The sequence below is a fragment of the Eublepharis macularius genome, chromosome 13 (assembly GCF_028583425.1).
Source record: "Eublepharis macularius isolate TG4126 chromosome 13, MPM_Emac_v1.0, whole genome shotgun sequence".
NCBI lineage: Eukaryota > Metazoa > Chordata > Lepidosauria > Squamata > Eublepharidae > Eublepharis > Eublepharis macularius.
The window spans coordinates 55,191,938-55,214,620 of record NC_072802.1 but is presented as its reverse complement, the minus strand read 5'-3'; the positions used below and the strand labels follow the sequence as shown (position 1 = coordinate 55,214,620).

General features: G+C 46.0%; 1 protein-coding gene across 1 annotated transcript in view; it reads right to left on the bottom strand.

Annotated features, from left to right (window-relative positions):
• The window catches only part of RNFT2 (ring finger protein, transmembrane 2), a 31,812-nt gene extending 9,129 nt beyond the window's left edge, over positions 1-22,683 (bottom strand). Inside the window, exons 1-5 of the mRNA XM_054996429.1 lie at positions 22,589-22,683; positions 17,877-18,355; positions 16,750-16,826; positions 14,723-14,823; positions 11,946-12,099 (exon numbers count right to left, since the gene is read on the bottom strand). Coding sequence (XP_054852404.1) covers positions 11,946-12,099; positions 14,723-14,823; positions 16,750-16,826; positions 17,877-18,355; positions 22,589-22,671 — 894 coding nt within the window. The 5' untranslated portion in view covers positions 22,672-22,683. The remainder of the gene's footprint in view (positions 1-11,945; positions 12,100-14,722; positions 14,824-16,749; positions 16,827-17,876; positions 18,356-22,588) is intronic.

Here is a 22,683-nt window from a genome sequence, read left to right as displayed (position 1 = left end):
CTTGTTCCTTTTGCTCCACCTGCAGAATTCTTAGCCTTGTTTTCCAAAGGTTTTTTTTTTTTGCTTCCCTGTCTTCTTTTGGCCTCCATGATGCCATCTTCCAGATCTAAATGACTGCCATCTTCTCCTCCCCAGACTTGCTCCTGTGCCAACCTGTCATCTTATCCTACCTTACAGGGTTATTGCAAGGATCAAAGGGGGCTGGAAAGTGAGAGTGTCATGGAAGTTTCCCCCAAGGTTCTTCAAGAAAGGCTCTGATTGATTTTCAAAACAGAGGGTTGTCAATCGATTAAAGACATCTAGGTTGACTAACTATAGAAATTTTAGTTTCTGAAGCAATGAATTAAATTGGGGTCGGAATAAAACAATAGTTTTGAGCAGGGAAACATACATTCTTCACTCTGGGAGGGGGGTTGTCTGTATATGACATAGTACAGAGCTGGCATAACGTAGTGCTTAGGGGGTCAGACTAGGTTCCCTGAGACCCAGGTTCAAATCTTCATTCTGCCATAGGAACTCCCTAGGGATACCAGACGATCTTTCAGTTCAAACCTATGTCAGAGGGTTTTTGTGATAAAATGGAAGGGTGGCCCATGGCATTGCAAGGCACTTTGGGTCTCCACCGGGTTAAAACGCAGAGTACAAATGTCTAAATAAAAAGTCAATCACAGACAACGCAGGAGATTCTGCATGGGGCAGGGGGGTTAGATATGCAGAAGCTTGTAAATTTACAGTAAAATCCTAAACAGAGTTACTCCAGTCTAAGCCCATTGATTTCAACTGGCTTAGACCGAAGTAACTCTGCTTAGGATTTCACTGTTAAAGTATTCCAGAAATATTGACAGCAACTGAGACTTGGTTAAGGGGGGCTGGAGCTAGATGGGATTGAGGAAATTATCCTACTCGACCCCCTAAGAGTTTAAAGCGTGCTGGAAGAGAGGTGGATCAAATTCTTCCTACTTCCCTGAAAATTCCCAGTTTGCTCCGTTTTGAGCACTGATAGGCTATTCACTACAAAGCAGCATTACATGGCCACCGACAAATTTCTGTTTATCTGGGACGGATGGACACCACGGAGAAAAATTTCAATCTGCATGCTGGGGTTGCCAGCTCCAGGTTGAGAAATTCTTGGAGATTCTGGGGATGGAGCCTGGACAAGGCAGGGTTTGGGGAGGGAGCTCATTAGGATATAATGCTGTAGAGTCCACCCTTTAAAGCAGCCATTGTCTCCAGGGGGACTGATCTCAATGGCCTGGAGACCAGCTGTAATTCCAAGAGATCTCCAGCCACTATCTGAAGGGTGGCAATCTTGCAAACTGCCCACCTATACAAAAACTTTCTAGAATGAGATCTGCACATACACGCAGCCCTGGGGACCTGTGGCAGCCCTCTTGGCAGCAGGTTGGCTGAAATGGACATGGGGATTGCAGTGGGCTTCCCCCCAACCTACAGTCTCTAGCCCGGAGGTCAGAAAACCAGAGAAGCTAGCCTCAAGCGCTATTTTCAAACCGGGATGAATTTCTGAGCTCCCAATTCTAAGGGAGAAGCTGCATTTCTCAGCTACAGAAATAGCCACCAGCATCTCTGAAGGCCCCAAGCTTAGATACTCAGCCCTGTTCTGAGCCCCTGACTCAAAAAAACTCCTATTGAAATCAATGCTGGTAGCCTTTTTTAAGGTGCCACTGGACTCTCGTTTTACCTAGCTGCCCAACAGCTAGTTCTGCTACAGTTGCCAACTCCAAATTGGGAACTTCCAGGAGATTTGGAGGTGAAGCCTGAGAAGGGTGGCGTTTAACAAGGGGAGCGATCTCCTTGGGGCAGAATGTGAAACTGCCAATTCCAGTTTGGGAAATTCCTGGAGATTGGGCGGGGGGGGGGGGCCTGGGGAGGGCAGGGTCCTCAGTGTGCCATAATGCCACAGAGTCCACCTTCTGAAGCAGCCATTTTCTCCTGGGGAGCGGCTCTCGGGTCTGGAGATCAGCTGCAATGCCGGGAGATCTCTAGACCCCACCTGGAGGTTTGCAACGCCACCTTGAATATGCCACATTTGGGCAGCGGGCTCCTCCGCTTGTTTTGCGCTCTTCCTCTAGCGGAGCCCGCCGTCTAAACTTGGGCGACGGTGCGAAAATGCGGCTGTTTGCCGCGCCCGTTCCGTGGGCTCCCCCCACACCACCGCGGCGGGCGAGGACGGAGCCGGTCGGCCTTTAGCGCCACGGGGACGGAGCCCATCAGAGCCCTGGAGGCGAGGCAGCAGGCGGCGCTGCCCACTCCCCCTGGAGTCCCCAGGATGAGATCACCTCCTCGCCCGCCGCCCAGGCGCACGGAGCAAATCGAAGCCTTTGGAGAGCTTCGGTATTTGCATGATCTCATATCTCCCCCCCCCACCTCGCCTCCCCCGGGACGCCGAGTGAGGTCACGCCAGCGCTTATTCAAGGGCCCCGCTCGCTTCCTCCTCCCGCTTCCCCAATCCCAGGGGCGCGCCGCGGAGCAAATCTGTAATGGCAACAGTCGGAGATCCCAAACTGCGAGCCATTTAGGAGATTAGCAGGCGGGCGCGGGCGGGGGAACAGGCGCGGGGCATTGCAGAGGCTCGCCGATTGCTAATGACGGGCATGTCGCTTGCTTGCTCAGGCAGGCAGTTTGAACACCCCCCTCCCGCCCCATCGCTGATAAAAGCAAACAGGGCTTGCTTTTATCAGGCCACTTCTTTTATGGGTCATCCTAACCCAATTCAGATCCCACTTACCCAATTCAGCACCCCCTCGCAGATCCACAAATATGGATGGTGAACTTAGATTTGTATCCCATTTTCTCAGTTGAGAATGACTCACCCCACCCCCTAAAACCAAGAGATTTGAATCTGGGTTCTCCTGCCTGTCTCTAGACCACTTACACTGCAATCCTATGGAGAATTACTCCAGTCTAATCCCAATGGGCATAGACTGGAGTAACTCTCCATAGGATTGCACTGTTAGAGACAGCATGTCGGCTATGGCTGCAATCTTAAACATACTTTCTAAGAAGCAATGTTGCAATGAATGGGGCTTTCTTCTGAGTAATATTAAGAGGTTAACAACACTTTCCTAATTTTCTTGTTGCAAGCCAGGCTGTGCCTATACTGGGATTGTACTATATAAAGGTGCTGAAATTGACATTCAGCATCCTGAAAGCCTCATTTTTTGAAACTTGAGTTTCAAACCCTCAAGGCTGCATTGATATTCTTAAAAGTGGAACCAGGAATGCCACTTGGTGAAATCTATGGAGCAGTCAAACCAAGATTAGGGTGTAAAATCAGTGCCCAGTCTTTTCTCCTTGTGGGAAAAAATGCTCTACCTGGAAGGAAAGAGACATTCTTTTGTTTCATAAAAATAAGATGGAGAATGCACTTTAAAAAAAAGCTGTAGCAGTGCCTGCTTGGCAAGTGGAAGCGGCGATGACTTGGGGAGGGGGGCTTTAAATCTCCCTATTACCAAAATTCAAAATATTCCAAATTCTGCAAAAGCTAGCGAAGTCTACCCCACAAAGCAGATCTAGGGAGGCTGATATTTGCCCTGCTGGGGAAAACGTACACGTACTGATGGCAGGTTTCCCCAGTTATGCAAAGAGCACCTCCCTAGACCATTTCAGTTTGGGAAAATAGCTTGAGGGGAAATGGGCTTAGCCCCCATACACGCAGGAGTTCTGTGCAGTTCACATCTGATCAAAAGGCCTTGTGGCCACACTGCAAGCACAAAGACTTAGCAATCTGAATGAACCCATCTGACTCAGCTACAAACTGTAGGTTGCTACTAAATGAAGTTGGGGGGGGGGAATCCTTGGGCTCACATTCTTCCACTTTCCCTTTGTGTAAAGTCAAGTTGAAAACTTGCAGCACATCATAGTTTCCTGTTGCATTCAAACTAGCAAACTGTAGTTTGCACTTGCTCTACAAACCAGGATTCTAAAGTCTGTCCCCAGTTCGGAATTCAGGTTTGCTAGCACAAACCATAATTTGAAAGACTGCAGGTATAACAACAAAAGGCAGCTTACTGTGAAAGTGGAAATCTCTGTTTAGTAGTCCACAGATGGGGGAGGGGGAGCACAAAAGAAACATACCATCCCAGGATTCCACCAGGCTCATTTTCAGAGGGGAATGACGGTTTCCCATTACAACAGAACCAAGCAGCTCTTTTTCACTATCAGTCTCCCATCTGCAAAAACTTCTACCATAAGGCTGCTGTGAAGGTAAAGACTGGACAGCATTTTACAAATAATTAAAAATATGGTGCGGTTTGCCTGTGGCAAATGGAGAACAGGTACATAAACAGCAACAACTAGGAACACCCAATGTGTTGTGTCATTCATATCCTTCTGCCTCACTTGAAGAGTCCCAGGTGCAACTGGGATATGATCAGAATTGGTTGTGAATGCAGACAGTTCACACAAGCAGGGTTTGTTGCCTGGGAAATCAAACTAGGATTTCGAAACAGGGTTTTGTTCGTGAATCACTGCACTGTATCCAGCCAGCTTTTTCATTCCATCTCACCCAGTCCCCCTCCTTACCACAACTCCTATCGCATGTGGGTTTTAGCCATGCAATCCCAGGTATAGCTTTGGGGGGGAAGGTTCCCAGAGAACCCTTCCTCCCTTTTTCAGCAGTGGGAAAGTTGGATCTGATTCACTGTTTATATTAACTGTGGCTTGTTATAGTTTTTGTTTTCCTAAGCCTCAGTTTGACAAGTACGCTGTTCCTTCCTTGCAACCACAGAGACAGCCATATACGGAGGACGTTGCTGTTGTTGGCAGACAAACCAGAGTTTATGCAGAAACTGGGATTTGCTAGTCATGCCTCACAGCTTAACCAGGGTTTGCTGCATAAATCATAGTTTAAACAAACCACAGCTTGTTGTGATTTCTGAATGTGGCATAGCAGCAACATATGTTTCTCTGCATAGCAGCAGCATGAAAATTACTCTACACATTGCAAGAGATTACCCCCACCAATCAAAACTACAGGTTTTTTTTAGTCCAGAAAGCCCAAAAGATACCAGCCAAGCAGAGTCTGGGTTCTGCCTAGCAGCTGTGTTCCCCCTTTCCTCCAGAGGACGAGGGACTTGGCTATGTCTTCTGTGTGCTGAACGGCCTCCATTAAAAACAAAAAGAAGCAGTTATCGTTCTGTTCAATATAAAATGAATTAAGGTAAATTAAAATGGCCTGAGCCATGTGGCTCCTGGAGGGCGCCCATTGTTTCCCACACGGCAAATGGCAGCTTCTCATTTACACCGCTAAGCATCGACAGCTTGGTGGGAGGGCAACTGAGAAGGGAAGGGAACAGATCTGCTTGCACGAAGGCGAGAGATTTGGGGAACACCAGGTGCCTGCCCTCCTCCCCTTCCCTCTCATATCCAAACAGCTTTTTCTGAACTCACAGGAAATGAATGAGGTGCTTCAAATATCATAACGATCCCACACAGAAGATGTTGGATGGAACACAAAACCTACAGGTAGACTTCCACACATGGACAACAGTGTGTGTGACTACTATCTACTAGAGTAAATTGTTTTAAAAGAGAACTGGACAAATTCATGAGGATAGGGTTTAGGGGGGGGGGTTGTGCCGTGGTGGCTGAATGGAACCTCCATGTTTCTTCTAAATTTCAGTAACAGGGAGGTCCCAGAGGCATCTCTAGTCTGATCCAGCAGGGATCTTCTTATATTCTTGAACATGGTAACTGTCTAGAGCCTTCAGGTTCAGAGAAAGCATACCTCTGAGTACCAGATGATCATGGAGAACAGACTCGGGAAGAGGTGTCACATTCATGACTTGCTTGTGGGTCTTCTGAGATAACCCAGGTTGGATTATCTCCAGGAAAAACTCGAAACTTGGCCTGATGTGATAGGGCTTTTCTGAAGAGATTTTTGCACTCTGTGTGTGTGCGCGCATGAAATAAAAGGCTGCAAAAAGCCACAGCTTGGGAAATCTGTGCACATTCACTGCATGTGTTATTTCCTACACAGACATGCCAGTTCATGGATGGCACTTTACTAAACCAATCAGCATAAAGAAAAACGCATCACCACACTGGAAACTTTCCTCGGAGGAAAGAATCCGGGCTTTCCAGGTTAGGAGAAAAGGCCACTAAGGGGCAGGGGATAAGCGTGGTTTATAAACTTATGCACAGGTTGGAGGAAGTGGACATGGTATAGTGGCTAGAGTGATGGGCTGGGATCTGGGAGACCCAGGTTCATTTCCCTGCTGTGCCGTGAAAACTGGCTGGCTGACCTTGGGCCAGTTACATAGAGCCAAGCTACAAGTGACGCCTGACACAGGTTGGACACTTGTCAGCTTCCCTCAAGTTTTGATGGGAAATGTAGGCATCCTGGTCTTGCAGCTTGGCTCTCCATTTAATTGAAGTTTACAGAGCGGCAGTCTATGGGAGGGAGAACATGTGGTTGGGAGGGGAGTGCAGGCATCGGGCCCTCGCCGGGCACCCCCCTTCCCCTCCGCCGTGTGTGTGTGTGTGGGGGGGAGGTTCTGTAAACTTCAATTAAATGGAGAGCCAAGCTGCAAGACCAGGATGCCTACATTTCCCATCAAAACTTAAGGGAAGCTGACAAGTGACCAACCTGTGTCAGGCGTCACTTGTAGCTTGGCTTATACAGTCAGCCTAATTGACCTCACAAGGGAGGGCAAAATGGAGGCGAGGAGAATGGTGTAAGCAGAGAATGGCAGGGTATAAATAAAGTAAAATAGAATAAAAATAACTTTTTCTGCGTCTCCCACAGCACTGGAACTCAGGGGCACTCAATTAAGTTAATGGGAAATGGATCCAGGACAAACAAAAGAAAATATTACTCTACTCAATGAGCAATGAAATTGTGGCATTCGCTGCCAGTGGACATGGTGATGGCCAAGAGCATCGATGGATTTAAAGGGGGATTAGATACATTCATGGAGGAGAGACCCATCAGAAGTTTAGCCAGGCAGAACATCCCAGGTTCAAGCCCCAGATGGACCACTGGTCCGATTTGGGACGAGGTTGGTTCATGTATTCATATAGCAATGAGGAGAGGCTGCAGACCAGTGGCTGAAGCCAGACTTTCCATGTGCAAGGCACTAGGTTCAATCCCCGCCAAATGCCCATTAAAAAGGGTTGCAGGTGATGGGAAAGATGTTTCTCTGCCAGAGACCTAGGTAGTGTAGACATTACTAGCCTACAGCAGATGAGACAGGTACAGTGCAAGATGGTCCAGTGGCCTGCGGCTGTATAAGGCTATTCCATAAATTCATCTCCATCCTATCATCAGCATCTTGGGGCACTCCGCTAGAGACACAGAGATGAACTAGGGGGGTCCTTCGGTCAGATCTATGAAGGCAGCTTTGATGTAACATGAAAGTTTATTTTCCTGCAGATGCCTTGTGCACTGGCTACCTGGCCCACATACTTTACTTTACTTTACTTTAATTGAATTTTTATACCGCCCATCTCCCGAAGGACTCAGGGCGGTGTACAGCAAAAGTAAAACATACAAATATAAAACACTAAGAATATAAAATAAACATATTAAATAATTTAACTCAAAACACTAAATGCGAAGGAAGAACTTTACACTTCAGATGCACTGTTGCTGTCAGAGAAGACAGCCTGCATACTGTTTCCCACTCGCAGATGATGAAAAGTCACATACAAAGCAACCTGTTTCAGAACAGTGCTCCTAAAGCTTTCTGACTTGTCTCAGCAGCCGTAAGCTTTAGAGATTTTCTTTTCCAAAAGGGATTTTAAAATAAGAATGCTGAGATAGTTGCAGGTTTTCAAAATCCAGTGCTGGCCCATTATGCAGACAACATACTCAAGCGCTGGTTTTAAAGACTCCAGTCCACAATTTAGCACACAAGCCTTTGTTGTGAGGTACTGGGGGTGGGTGGGGGGAGCCAGGAAAGACCATGATTGGAGATGATCAACAGCCCCAACGAAGAAAAGATTTTAAAAACATTTCAGAAAGGCATCTGTGCTGTGAACCATTAGAGGGCCCCTGACAGATGCAATCTTACCAACCTCCTGCCATAGTTAAAAATACAGATGCAGCCTCTTTCTTCTCCGGACAAGGATTAATGAGGACTTGGGATAGCTCTTAGACAAGCAAGCAAAGGCTGCGGCCCTTTTCCAACTCTGCAATTTGTCTTGGGCTGACGATCTACATCGCTGTATGTCGGATGACTTTTTTTTTAAACAAGCTGGATTACGCCATGACCCGGCCCATTAATCTCCCCAAATAAAATAATAATAATCATTATCATCAGAGCGAGGCAGGGGGGGCGGGGAAACAACCCTTGGACTCTCGCCAGAGATAAATTAATCGTGCCAGCAAGCAGGACGTACAGGAAGAAACCGTTGCAACCCCACCTACTCACGCAAAGGTCCCATTTAGAATCACTTCTGCTCCCAGCTTGGAGATTTCAGCAGAGGCTAAACAACAATAAGAGCATGCATTTAAGACAGCGCCTGCCATCCATCTTCATTGCAAAAGGTGCTTCCGCATAAATGGGATGAAAAACAAACAAACAGAGATGGAGCTTCTGCACAAGATTGAGGAACTGCTCCAAGCTACCTATCTTGATTTTTTTTCCTCTCTCAAAAACTTCACTAAAAAGTTCCTCTGAGTGAAGTTTTCGTGAGAGAAAGATATGTGAATGTATAAAACTGGTCATTAAATTGGGACGGACTATTAGTCCATGTAGCTAGCCGCTACCTACTATGGCTGCCAGTTGCCTTCCAGAATATCAGGTGTAGAAAGGACTACTCCAGCATCTGCTATCTGAAATCCTTTTAATCAGAAAGTAAGATGAGTAGCTGTGTTTGTCTGTAGCAGCAGCAAAGAGCAAGATTTCAGTAGCACCCAGGGCTTTTTTTTCTGGGAAAAGAGGTGGTGGAACTCAGTGGGTTGCCCTTGGAGAAAATCATCACATGGCTGGTGGCCCCGCCCCCTGATCTCCAGACAGAGGGGAGTTTAGATTGCCCTCCGCGCCACTGAGTGGCGTGGAGGGCCATCTAAGCTCCCCTCTGTCTGGAGATCAGGGGGCGGGGCCACCAGCCATGTGACCATTTTCAAGAGGTTCCAGAACTCCGTTCCACCATGTTCCTGCTGAAAAAAAGCCCTGGTAGCACCTTTAAGACTAACAAAATTTGTAGTAGGGTATAAACTTTTGAGAGTCACAGCTCACTTCTTCAGAGACCTGAAGAAGTGAGCTGTAACTCACAAAAGCTCATACCCTACCACAAATTTTGTTAGTCTTATAGGTGCTACTGGACTCTTGCTCTTTTCTATTGTATGTTCAAAGTCATTTACTAGCAAATCCACAGAAAGCTTGTAGTCCTTCACAGTTCCTTCCTCGAAAAACACTGGATCAAATAGCACTAAATCCTGGTCAAGTACTTTTAAAGTACTAACTTCACTAGAACTACAAAAAGAGATACTTGAACCCTCAGTCAGTTACATGAATACCAGTTGCAAAAACAAATCAGTGATTCATGATGATAGTTTTTAAGCAAAAAAACCCTTAATGTTCAGTTTAATGGATTTATGCAGTCAGTCCCAGACACTGACTTTTGCCACCGAACCCTGTCTAAGCTCCTCTTCCAAGACGCTTGAAGTTCAGCAAAAGAGTTTTTGCCTCTTGGGGAAGCAGCCCTCAGTCAATGAAAGAAGACAGGGGGGGACATAATACTGGCACGCAGGGGCACTCAATCACATTGACAGGCAATAGATTCAGAGAAGACAAAAGGAAGTGCTTTATTCATTGGAGTAAGTAAAATGTATGCACTGCCAGTGACACAGTGATGGCCACGAGTATGGAGAGTTTTAAAAGGGAATCAGGCAGATTGATTGAAAAGAGGCTCATCAATGGCTACTGGCCGGGATGACCAACAAGAGCTTCCACATCTAGCGATAGGAAACCTCTGAATGCAAGAGCTTGGATGACTCTATGCCTTCCAGGGCAATTGGCTAGGTATTGTGTATAACAGGATACTTTATCTGATCTAAAAGTGAAAGGAAGGGCTCCCCCAGACTAAAACTGCGAAGGAAGGAAGGCACCTGCCCACCGGAGGGTAACAACTATGAACAATTATAATACAATTCAGAATTATCAATCCACTTTTTTTTAAAGTGCTAGAAGTGCTCTGTTTTGTAAACAATTAATATAATAGTTTTATGCATACAATATATAACAGCAGGATTTCAAGGAAGAGTACAAAAGCAGCTTAACATTGAACACTAATTTCCAATAAACACACCATACATAGTATTATAAATCTAAACAGCTTGACGCAATAAATACTAGTTCTTGTACATGAATAATCAAATGCTAGACATAATTTTTGCAGATAAGTAACACCTTTTTCAGTCCATGAATATGTTGTTATCGTTTCTTCTTTCTCTATGAGTCCGTATAGGAAAAGCTGCGATGCCTGACTTCTTCTAAGGGAATTACTTGTACGCAGTCTTGAAGAAGAAACTGCCAAGATGGAGCCTAATGGGCATTTGCCAGCATTTTATTTTTCCCGTTTCGTGATACCCACTTTCTCAAAGGCTCGACATTATCTAGACCATCAGAACATCATATTGCCAAACAATTTCAGTGACCAAATGGTGTGCGTTCTAGACGGAGAATCCCGTGATTCTGCTTTTGTACTCTTCCTTGAAATCCTACTGTTATATATTGTATGCATAAAACTGTATTTATTATCTTCACTGTTTACAAAATAGAGCACTTGTAGCACTTTTTTAAAAAAAGTGGATTGATAATTCTGAATTGTATTATTATTGTACATAGTTGTTACCCTCCGGCGGGCAGGTGCCTTCCTTCCTTTGCTACTTTATCTGATCTTAACAAAAATTGGGGAAACAATAATAATAATAATAATAATAACATTCGATTTATATAACGCCCTTCAGGACAACTTAATGCCCACTCAGAGCGGTTTACAAAGTGTTATTATTACCCCACAACAATCACCCTGTGAGGTGGGTGGGGCTAAGAGAGCTCAAGAGAACTGTGACTCGCCCAAGGTCACCCAGCTGGCTTTGTGGAGGAGTGGGGAATCAAACCCGGCTCTCCAGATTAGAGTCCCGTGCTCTTAACCACTACACCAAACTGGCTCTCGGTTAGTAGGATCAAACAACCAACACCTTGCCGGGAATATAGCAATATATATCAATTGTATTAAAGTGCATTAAAGTGCAACTGCAAATACAGTGTAAACAGTGTACAAAAAACAATAAATATATCATTTACAATACAACTCCGTTAATGTCCGTATACATTACATATATATTCCACAATGGGAGATCCAAGGAAGGGGAGGTGGAGTTCAAGTTGGAGAATAAATATCCAGGGTAGTTCATAAATAATTATAAAAAGTCATAGTCCATACATGATGAAACCATTATTGCCGACGGGCAAATATGTGCACGGATGTTCCAAATCCCGTTTCGTGGCAAAAAGACACTTCCTCATGGGCATATATCTTCAGGAAATTAATCACTCCCAGTCCAACACACTCCCGGATCAGTATACACACAATTAGTAAGACGGACCACGAAACGGGATTTAGAACATCAGTGCACATATTTGCCCGTCGGCAATAATGGTTTCATCATGCATGGACTATGACTTTTTATAATTATTTATGAACTACCCTGGATATTTATTCTCCAACTTGAACTCCACCTCTCACTTTATCTGATCTAGCAGGGGACGCCTCTTACATTCTTTAGAAATTAGAAAGGGAAGCTGTCACCTGCACAGTGGCATTCTTGGCTTCCATGGACTATATGATCATGGTCAAGCAACACGGTTAAGACAACTGACCAGCATGTCAGCCTGACGTTAAGTCAAAAGAAAAATCCAGTCCAAATAAGGAAGTTCTATCCCTAGCACATCAAGCAAGCAGAACTCCTTTACCTTCGATTTGATGGCAAGGACGAATTTCGGCAGGGCAACCACCAGGCATTTCAAGGCAATTGTGAGGTATTTGAGCACAAAGTCGGTGATCCCCACAATCCACATCAGGTCAAAGAAATCCAGTTTCTCCAGGTTGGGTTTCAGGAAGGTGAGGCTGAAAGGCAAGACAGCCCCAAGGGGCGATTAGCAGACAGGATGCAGCAGGCGAGGCCTGTCCATCAAAATGCTGGCAACTCCTTGGGGGGAAAAGAAGCCATGGATTCCACAGAGAAGGAGCAAAGCCTGTTGAAGGACATGCACTGTGATGACCTACTACTAAAAAGCAGCAGGTCCACGGAGGACACGAAGATCCATGGTGGATCCTAAAAAGGGCAAATAGAACGGTGTAGAATGAAACTTTGCTCTCTCCCTTACCACCCTCTAAAAAGCCAGGCCAGAGGGTTGGGGAGATCTCCTGGGGATGTGGTAAGAAGGGGGGCTGCGGTAAGAAGGGGGGAATCTGCACGAGCCCTTGTTTGGCTTGCAGAATCTGAGTTGTGCACAAGAAAGAGCAGTTCTGTCCAATTCCCCCTCCGTCCCCATCGACACTATTTTCCCTACACAAAACCCAGTTATTTTTGTTTGTCTTTTATGTTTCAGGGCTATGAATTCCCTGCCACAAGTTTCCCCACTACTCCATAGTGTAAAATAGCACAAATAAATGTTTTGAGTGTACAGAATATTGACAGCCATTAAATGGGACGCCTAGCAAGGGAATTCACAAAGCTCAGCCCACACATGGCCAGAGTGTGATACTGTACAGTGCTCCTTAGAAGCATCACCATGCTCTCATGCGATAAATATATTTATAAGGGGGGGGGAGAGACCCAAAATAAAAATACTCACAATATGAGCACAGCACAACAGGTAAAACTAAAACCCTAAAAACAAAAGACAAAACAACAAGAATGAGAGACTTTAAAAGACAAATGATGCAAATGAAAGAAAGAAAAGCCCCAAATCGACAAATGAGTGCGTTGGGAAAGAAAAAGAAAACTGAAAAAGAGAAAAGTTTGGATGAGTAGCAAATTGAGCATAACGTTTTGGCACCTAGTGTGGAAAAGGAGAGGAGTGGAGGCGTCCCACCCCAGCCAGGCTCTGTGCAAAACCTCAGCTGTCCAAATTAAGCTCTGAGCATTAGGTGGGTATACCGCAGGAACAAGTAGCGCGTGCTCCCGGATTCAGGCAGTTAATAGGCTATGGGTATGCACTTGTTGTGTGGTCTGGAAAGGGCTTCATTTTGAATCGTAGCTCACCTGTGACTTTTCCTCCTTAACAGCTCTCTAACTCAAAGAATGAACAAATAAATGCCAAACAGGCTATTTCAAAGCAAATTAACACAGGGGGCGCAGCAGAATCTTCAGCGTTGTGGGAGGGCTGGGAAATTGGCAAATGGCAAGAATAAAGACACTCTAATAACTAGACGAGATGCTGGAAAATCCCCAGCTGTACAGTCGGAATCTCTAGGCCGACTCGCAGTTATGGCACAGGGTTCCTTCCTTCCTCCTGCATCCTTTTCCCCAACCTCAGATGACCTCCAAATAAAGGAGATGCTATTTGCCCCACTGGAGGAAAAGCAAACCAGCAAGGCAGTCTGTCATCTAGCACTGGGCCCCATACAAAAGATTGTCCCTATTTATATCAGTGAAGAACCACGTAGGGTAGCCATCCACAGCTTGGTCTGTTTGCAAACAGTCTAATAATCGCACCCAGTTTTGTTTTGCTTTAAGTGAGTGACTCCTGGTGTTCTCAGGTTTTCTTCCCTCCTAACATTTCAAAGTCCCCAAAAACAGAGCTGTTTTTTGGGGGGGGGGACTAAGACAGGAACAAGGGTGCAGGGGAACAAAGAGAGCTTTTTCTGGCCAATAAAGTAGGTGGGAGGACAGGAATGCACGTATTGATTCATGAGGGCCAACCAAATCTTTCGGCTGCCATCTCTAATTGACCAGAGTGACGCAACCTCTCAGCTTTCAGATAATCAATGTGCCCAACAGAGAGGATGATTTCATACTATGTGGTCAGTGAAATGCCCCCTCAGCCATTCCACCAGGAAATGCATTGCCCAAAGTATCTTCCTAACTTGCACACTTTATTCCCCCACATTCACCCTACCAATCACCTGCCTCTTCTCCTGATCTGTTCGGTCATACCAAGATCAACTGAAAGGACTCCCGATTGCACCAGAAGTCTGTACAAGAAAGGATACGGAGTAAGGGGTCTTTATTGGCTGCCCCAAGTTGGTGGAATCCTGTTCCTTGGAGTTGCATTTGAGATCTAGGCCTAGGTCACATTAAAAGATGGTAAAGCTAGCTCTGGACTGTAAGTGTAGATAGTCCCACACTGGGTCCCTCTGGTCCTAGGTCCAACACTCTAACCACTATATCACACTGTCTCTCAATGGTAAAAGTTGCACAGGTATCTGTATCTTTTGTAGACATCTACTGAAAGATCCAATCATGCTTCTATTCTTGTGAAACACAAGCAAGAGATTGTAAATGGAAGGTGCTCATACCAAGTTAGAGTTCAAAATGAAAAGGATGAGAAAAAAGGCCCAACATTCCCATCTGATTCTGGTCTATTTTTTATCAGTGGAGCACCCCATCTGCACCACTGATGGACCCCATCCCAAGAGAGAAAAGGGCCACATCTTTCTCCCTTATCAAAAGAGCAACCGCTTCTCTGCTCTTTGGACGGGAAGTGTACGTTTCCATCAGGGACACGAGTCACCGTTTCCTTACCTGTTGTACAGCTGCTGTGAGCTGAATGTATAAAGCAAGTACAAGGTGTTTCCTGCAAGAAAGACCAGGATCCAGAAAACCACCAGCACAGACCTCTTTTCCTGAGGAAGGAAGAAACAAAGACCACAAGACTACCTCTTGCACTACTGTCTGTTTAGACTTGAGAGTTGGCCCTATGAGGTATCCCAGCATGGCTACCAAAGATCCTTTTAGCTGGAAATCCCAAGGACTGAACATGGGATTTTGGGCAGATATGATGCAGTGAAAAGAGCCAGCGTGGTGCAGTATTGTGCCGTGGTTAGAGTGACAGAGTAAGAGCTGCGAGACCCATCCCCATTCTCTATGGAAGCTCACTGGGTGACTTTGGGCTAGTCACACACTCTCAGCCTAACCTACCTCACAGGGCTGTTGTGAGGATAAAATACAGAAAGCTAGAGTTTATTTAATTTTATTAGATTTATATCCCATCCTCCCTGCAAGTGGGCTCAGGGGGGTAACATCAATAAAAAACAATAAATACAGCATAAAAACATAAAACCATAAAAGGCAAATCACAAATTACAATAATCCAGTTTCTACTTTGTAAGACACTTCTGAGTGCCCATTAGGAGAAAGCGTGAGCTATAAATAAAGTAAACAAACAAAAACTTGTGCTCTGCCCCAGGCTTGTGTAGGCTCCTGATTGCTCCTTAGTAGAGTCCGGAAGCACCTTTAAGACTAATCAACTTTATTGTAGCATAAGCTTTTGAGAACCACAGCTATCTTCGTCAGATGACAAAGAGAGCTGTGGTTCTCGAAAGCTTATGCTACAATCGTTGGTTGGTCTTAAAAGGTGCTACTGGACTGTTTACTATTTTGCAACTACAGACTAACATGGCTAACTCCTCTGGATCTTATTGCTCCTGTGGCTGCCATTTCAGCACAGCAACAAAGGGGCTTCCATCTAGCAGGTTTTCCTGACAGTTGTTTTTGTTTTAAATCAGCGATTAAATAGCATTATATCGTTATACTGTTATACCAATATATGTGTTTTGTGAATTTTTAAAAAGTAGTGTTCTTTGCAGAATTATGCTTTTGTCAGTATTTCTGCAAGAATTCAGGGAAGCTGATACACGTATTGGATTGGCGGTATATCGATATAATCCACCACAACACTGTGGGAAAGCAGCAAAAGAACCCTCACTTCCCAGCAGCATCAAATTGGCAGCAAATAACCCACGTGGAAACGCTGTGAGCTGAGGATCCCCCTAATAAAGCAGAAACAATGGGAACACCAATGTACAATAGCAGTTGCACACTGATGAAACCCAGTTGAAACTGAATTCAACTGACGCTGATTTCCTGAACTTGACTTTGAGGAAGACTTCGTTTGAAACAAGATTATACCTAGGCTTTCATCAGTTTCAACTGAGTTTCAGTTTCAGCTGGATTTCCTCACGGTATGTGTTTGTAATTGATTGTGCTATTTGCCTCACAATAGTGGTTTGAACAATCCTGTGCTTCTATTTCGTGTGTGTGTGTGTGTGTGTGTGTGTTGTTATGCATTATAGCTTTGCTATTATTACAGTGTCTTTACGTTTCTGTGTTTGATTAATGTATAAGACTTGTTTCGGATCCATAAGCCAGTAATACAACAGGTATAGCTTCACGGTGTTGTCTTCTTTTTTTCACAAGCCACGTGGATGAACATTTTGAGCCAGTTTATGCCTAATTTTGTATACATTAATTCAGCTGACAAAATCCATTTTTACTGCTCTTAATTATTTGTACCATTTCAGTGGGAGACAGGTATAAGCATGTTTTATCAGATAACTTGCATGCAGTAAAATTAATACCAGTGCCGGTTTGCACACTTTTGGTCCTGAAATGCCTTGTTATGTCTGAAAAGTTGCCTCTGGGCTTCAGCCTCATTTTAGGGGAATGGAATCCCTCTTAGCCTCTTGGGCTGCACCATGTTCAACAGCCCGGAAATCTTACTTCGAGGCTTTGCAGGAGCTCCCCATTTGAAATCACAGTCCTGCACTCACCTTCAAAGAGACTTGTTCTCGTAGAGTTGAGTTTGCATATGCAAATGTGCTGGCCATGCCGATGCACAGAGCAATTCCTACAAGAGGAGAGGGGAGACAAAGATATCTAAATCAATCTAGCCTGTTCATAGCCAGCAGCTGCTTTGCCCGATGGTCAGCATACCTGGGCACTGAAGATTCTGAACCTCAGTTGTACACATCTGTGAAATGGAACCATTCATAATCAACACTGTATTGAATAAGTTAGTTAAATAATAAGACAAGTGATAATGATAATGATAATGATGTTAGTAAAACGTCGTCAAGTTGCAACTGACTCATGGCGACCCCATCTACAAGGTGTTCCGGGCAAGAGTTGAGCAGAGGTGATTTGCCGTTGCCTTCACCTGCATAGCAACCTTGCTTTTCCTGGCGGTCACCCATCCCAAGTAGCTTCCAAGCTCAGAAGTAAGGAATCAATAAAAGAACACAAAAGGAACAAATAAATGCAGTTATCAGGATGTGTGTATCTCAGTTCCCCAACACTCAACGGATGAGTGGAATGCAGCACGGATTGAACATTGGCAAGCAAAGTGGTGACAAGGTCACGTGACTCTGCTATCTGACCTGGAGGGATTAGGTAAACCCAATGAGATCATAGCTTAATGCACCAGAATGCCATATAGATGCAAACATCTACCTTTGTTTCACAAGCTTCCTTGGGACATTTGGCTGACCGCTGGGAGCAAGCAGGGCCGGCATCAGCATACCCTGAGGGAGAGAGCAGCTGCTGGAGCCCTGGGTTTTGGGTCAGGCCCACTGCTACTAGCACTCCCCGCCCACTCACTTGCTAGCGCTCCAGCAGCATTGCTCCCTGCTGCACACATGCTTCATGCCCCTGGGGAAAGGGCTTCAGGCAGCTGTAAGCATAGGTGGTGGGAGGGCTTGTAAGGAAAGGATGCACCAGCATATGGGAGTGGTGACAGGAGAGCATGAGCGCCTAGTGGTGGGCAGAGGAGGGGGAAAAGGACGTGGGAACTGTCTGCCCAGGGCCTTGAAAAACCGGCAACCAGCTCCGGGAGGGAGGGGGTAGGTCTTTGTTCTGATCCAGCCAAACAGCGCTTACGTTCTTAATTGAAGGTACTTACCTAGCTTGTGCTGGAAACACACTTTAGCTAAGAGAATCATAATGAAGGGAAGCCCCTTCTGCAGCCAGGAGATCACAGCTTTCAGCTCCGAAAGAGCAGGGGCTGGGGTCCCAGGCTGGTCTTCGGAGCCTTCCTCAGCATGTCCGTGGCGGTCCCCCCCGGCCATGTGCAGCAAGGAGGATCCCCGCTGGTGGCTGTGGTGGTAGTGGTGGGGCGGCTGCCGGTGGTGGTAAGGTGCTCCTTCCGTGCGGCTGCTCCCCTCTTCCCGCGGGGCCGGCATCTGAATGAACACCTCCCCACCGCCTACGGAGGACCCAAGGACCAAACTCGACTGGAAAGGGGTGGCTGTGATTGTGCCCGACGGGATGCCCCCCAGTCCTGAAAACAGCTGTTGAGGAGATGGTGCTTCCGTCTTGAGACTTTCGAAGACGCCACCTTCATCCACACTCGTCTCAGAGCTGATGGTCTGACTCCGGCTTCTGGTGTCGACACACACATAAAAGGAGAAACACACCCACAGTGAGCAGAATGTGAAGCATCGTCTCCCACCAGTAATTATGCATCGTCCAGGTGCTTATTGTTAATAAAGCAAAGGAAAGCCATAGTGCATGCCTCACCTTCCTAGCCAAAAGAGGGACGCATCTTAACCTCTGGCACCTCCAGTCACTGGATCTCAAGCTGCGTGGCTTGGACAAAACTTGCCTGAGATCCTGTACAGCAGCTGCCAGTCAGAGCTGGCAATATTGAGCTAGGATGGTTTCACTCCAAGTAAAGCCCCATCATATAAAGGAGCACATTTTCTAAATGAGCTAAAGCACATTTTCTGCATGCAGGAGATCCCGTGTTTAACCTTCAAGCTCTCCAGTTAAAGGATTCAAAGTAGCTGGTGTTGAAATCCTGAAGCGCTGCAGACAGTCAAGAGCACCCAATTGCTAAGCCAATGATTTAGCTCAGTGGAAGGGAGAATCAGAGGAGCAAAGGGAGAATCAGAGGTTCAGAAATTCATATGGCAACAGGCTGAAGAACCCACACCATTAAAAAGAATGCAACAACACCTTCTCTTCCCAATAATCCGTTTCATAAAAGCCCCAGACGCCAAATTTTTATCAGTCCCTCCGGAAAAAAATGGCCCATATTATAAAAAAGCACATTGTGCTTCCTTCAAAAGTGCTTTTAGTAAGAGGGAGGACCTTCCAACAAGGTATTCCCAGGATTTCTTGCAGATAGCTATCCTGTTCAAATAGAGAGCTAGTGTAGTCTAGTGATTAGTGTATCCGCGTAGAAAGACTTTGGGTTCAGGTTCACTCAGATAGGAGGACAAGCCATTGCAGCTTGTATAATCCTAAAAGATAAAAGGCAAACTGTGTTGTCAATGACTCACTTTTTATCTTGGTGCAGGTGCACTGAGGGCCCTGCGGTGCGCCTGCGCCAGAATAAAGAGTGAGTTGGTGGGGGCAGGCCTCTGAGGGGCCGCAGAGCCGGTAGCGAGGCAAAGCACGAGGGAGCTTCCCCCATGATCTTCCCGCCAGATTGGAGGCAGCTGTGGAGCTGCGCTGCTCATTCCCACCAGCTCTGCAGCTCCTCAGAGGCCTGCCTGCAGAACCAGTGGGGAGGCGAAGCATGGGGGAGCCACCCCACGGCTTCCCCACCAGCTCCACAGCCCCTCAGAGGCCTGCCCGCAGAGCCAGCAGGGAGGAGAACAGAAGGGGAGCTCCCCCCCATGCAACCTTCCCGATGCCTCAACTGCGGAGCCACGCTGTGCCTCCCCAGCCAGCTCCGTGGCCCCTCAGAAGCCTGCCTGCAGAGCTGGTGGGGAGGCGAAGGGTGGGGGAGCCTCCCCACCAACTCTGCGGCCCCTCAGAGGCCTGCCTGTGGAGTCAGAGAGGAGAGACAGTGCAGGGGAAGGCCCCTGGGCGGTCTTCCCACCAGCTCCGTGGCAGCTGCAGGTCCAGGGAGCTGGCAGGGAGGAGCAGTGCTGGTGGCTCCCTTCCTGCCGCCTCCTTAGGAGGGCCACGCTCAACGCCTCGTTGCTAGCGCCCGTTGTATTTATTTTTACAATGGGCTCTGTTGCTAATAGTACATATAAAGCTCCCTCCCTGTTAGCAGTGACTTGGAAACCCTAACTGTGTGGCAAAAGCCTCTCCCCAGATCAAGTTTGAAAGGCAGTGCGACCAAAAAACTCGGCTCATCATATGCTGTGACAGACATTTGCCAACAGATGCCACAAAATATCTTTCCCCCCCCAAACAACAGAAAAGCAGCTCTCAGATTCAAAGTATGCCATCGTTTAAAAACAGTCCTAAAATTGCCCCATGCAAAGAACAAAACTTTTTTCCAAAATGCCAGCAATAGTCTGAGGTGACAAAGAGACACTGCAGAGCTGCCGTCTCTCCTGAGCTTGGCCCCCTGAGCTCTCCAAGATTAGAACCGGCGTGCTTTAGGGGAGAAGCAGCCTGGTCCCTCGCCACACAATCCAGCCTCCTCACCGGACCAAGCTCGACTCTCCAGATATCTCCCAAACAAGGCAAAGTCTCACTGGGCGTCAGTTCCCACCATGCACACTCTTCACAAAGGTTTTTATAGCTACTCCCAAAGGCTAGGCTGGCACACACACACATACACAAACAAGGCCCGTATCAGCAACGAGATTACTTTGCACCTGGCTTTATGCTCCTAAATTAACAGGCTGATGCTTCTAATAGAGTCTCCCAAGGTTTCAGGAGTAAAAACCCAACCGTGTCGGCTATATACTCCTCCCTGGGAACATGCAACACACGTACAGAACATGTATAGCACCTGGTGGAGGCCAAGGACACAAACCAACATTTTGAAGCTCTCTGTAGATATGGTCTCATGCCTCAGCAAATAAAGGCTTAGCAGAGATCGAGGGGGGATTGGCAGGTTATTTCTGAAGGAGAAATCCTGATGGGCCACTGCTCTCAAATGCCAGTGGTCCGAGAACATCCTTACCCACCCAGAACCTGCTCCCCCAGTCCTGCTGAGGCACAACATGGCTGCCACGGAAGGTGGTGCCAACCACAAAATGTTAAGGAGTGAGGTTATGCATAACTCTGAAAGCTGTTCTTCAATATTTCAGGCAGAGGCTCTGTTTAATGAAACTCTTTTGAATAATAATAACAGTATTTGACTTATCCAGCACTCTTAAGGACAATTTAATGCCCACTCAGAGCAGTTTACAAAGTGTGTTATTATTATCCTCACGACAATCACCCGTGAGGTGGGTGGGGCTGAGAGAGTTCTGAGAGAGCTGTGACTGACCCAAGGTCACCCAACTGGCTTCAAGCGGAGGAGTGGGGAATCAAACTCGGCACTACAGATTAGAGTCCTGCTCCTCTTAACCACTACATTAAATCTTTTTGTTTAAAAAGATTTTCTTGCATACACACAAAAGTAGTATACATATTGATCTAGCTAAGAAACACTTGTCTGGCATTATCCGTCTTCATTTTGCAGACATTTAGCATATTTATGCAAAAGGAAAAAAAGAGAATAAGCTTTTCTCCCATAATCCCAGCCATTTTTAACCTGCACTACTACCTGTGCACTACGCCAATGACAGTTGGCAATGAAGGGCTGGTGAGAGCTGGTTGCCCATATGTATAGCATCAGAGATTCTGGCCAGATTTTGATAGGAACATAAATGATTTTTGGAAAGGGAACAAAATTTGATGTAATGATGTTATTTTCAACTTCCACTTTAATTATAAAAATAGATTAAAATTGGGAAGAACTGATGACTTCATAGATGTCTTAGGTGCATGAAGCATTTTAAGTCATGCAGTTCAATTGTGTTTAGTTAGAAGCAAGTCCCATTGTGTTATTAGAACACCACTCTGTTATTTGCAGAATTAAGCATTTTGCATAAAGCCCTTGCCTGCATTATACCCTAAACATCAAAAAGCCCCACTTGGCAGGTGCCCACCCACTTTCTAAAAACACTTGGCAGGGGCCCAAAAAGGTGCTGGTGGACGCCAGGGCTCCCATGGGTGCCACTATGGGGACTCCTGAAACAGATACACTTTTAAAAAAAATCTTCTTAAGGTGACGTTGCTGATTGTATGGCTTTACCCAATGAAGATGTATTGGGGTTCCATTTCTCAGTCTTAAAACAGTAAAAAGAAACTCAAAGCAGTTTAAAACAGCAGAAAAAATATGTAAGCAATTTAAATCAGAAAGCAATAAAGAAAAATGAGTAACGCACATACTCCCTTTTGCTAGGAGAGAATGCCCTCTCAAAGAGTTGCAGTTTCTTAAATGAGCCAACTGACACGGCCTTGCTAGGTTTTCAGGGCACAGAGCTCCAGAGTTATGGTACCACCACCTAAAAGGCTCTGGTTACCACAAAACATTCTGCAGATGGCAACATGCGCAATAGAGCATATTTGGACCATTTTAATATACGGGGTAGAGGAGAAAGATAATGCATAGAATGTTCTGACATCCAGGTACTTATATGCGGTATGAGTAGTTCATTTATCATCTGTCCACTCCAGCACACACATTAGCATTGGGACCTTACAGAAGGTAATACAGAGGAGACTTAAACCATTCCATTAGCCTGCCTGGGTCCAGCCATCATGCCAAAAATCTGCACCCTACTGCCGAGCACTCAGAATCAGCTTTTCAAACTCAAACTGTCATGCCTCTAGCACATTTGTGTGTCTCGGAATCGCAACATTAAAGGGACTCACCTTTCAGGAGGGAGGTTATCAGTGATGCTGCTGTGTCGTCTCTGCATCTTCCTTAACACTTTGAAACACAACACGCTCAACATTAACGTGGCCGA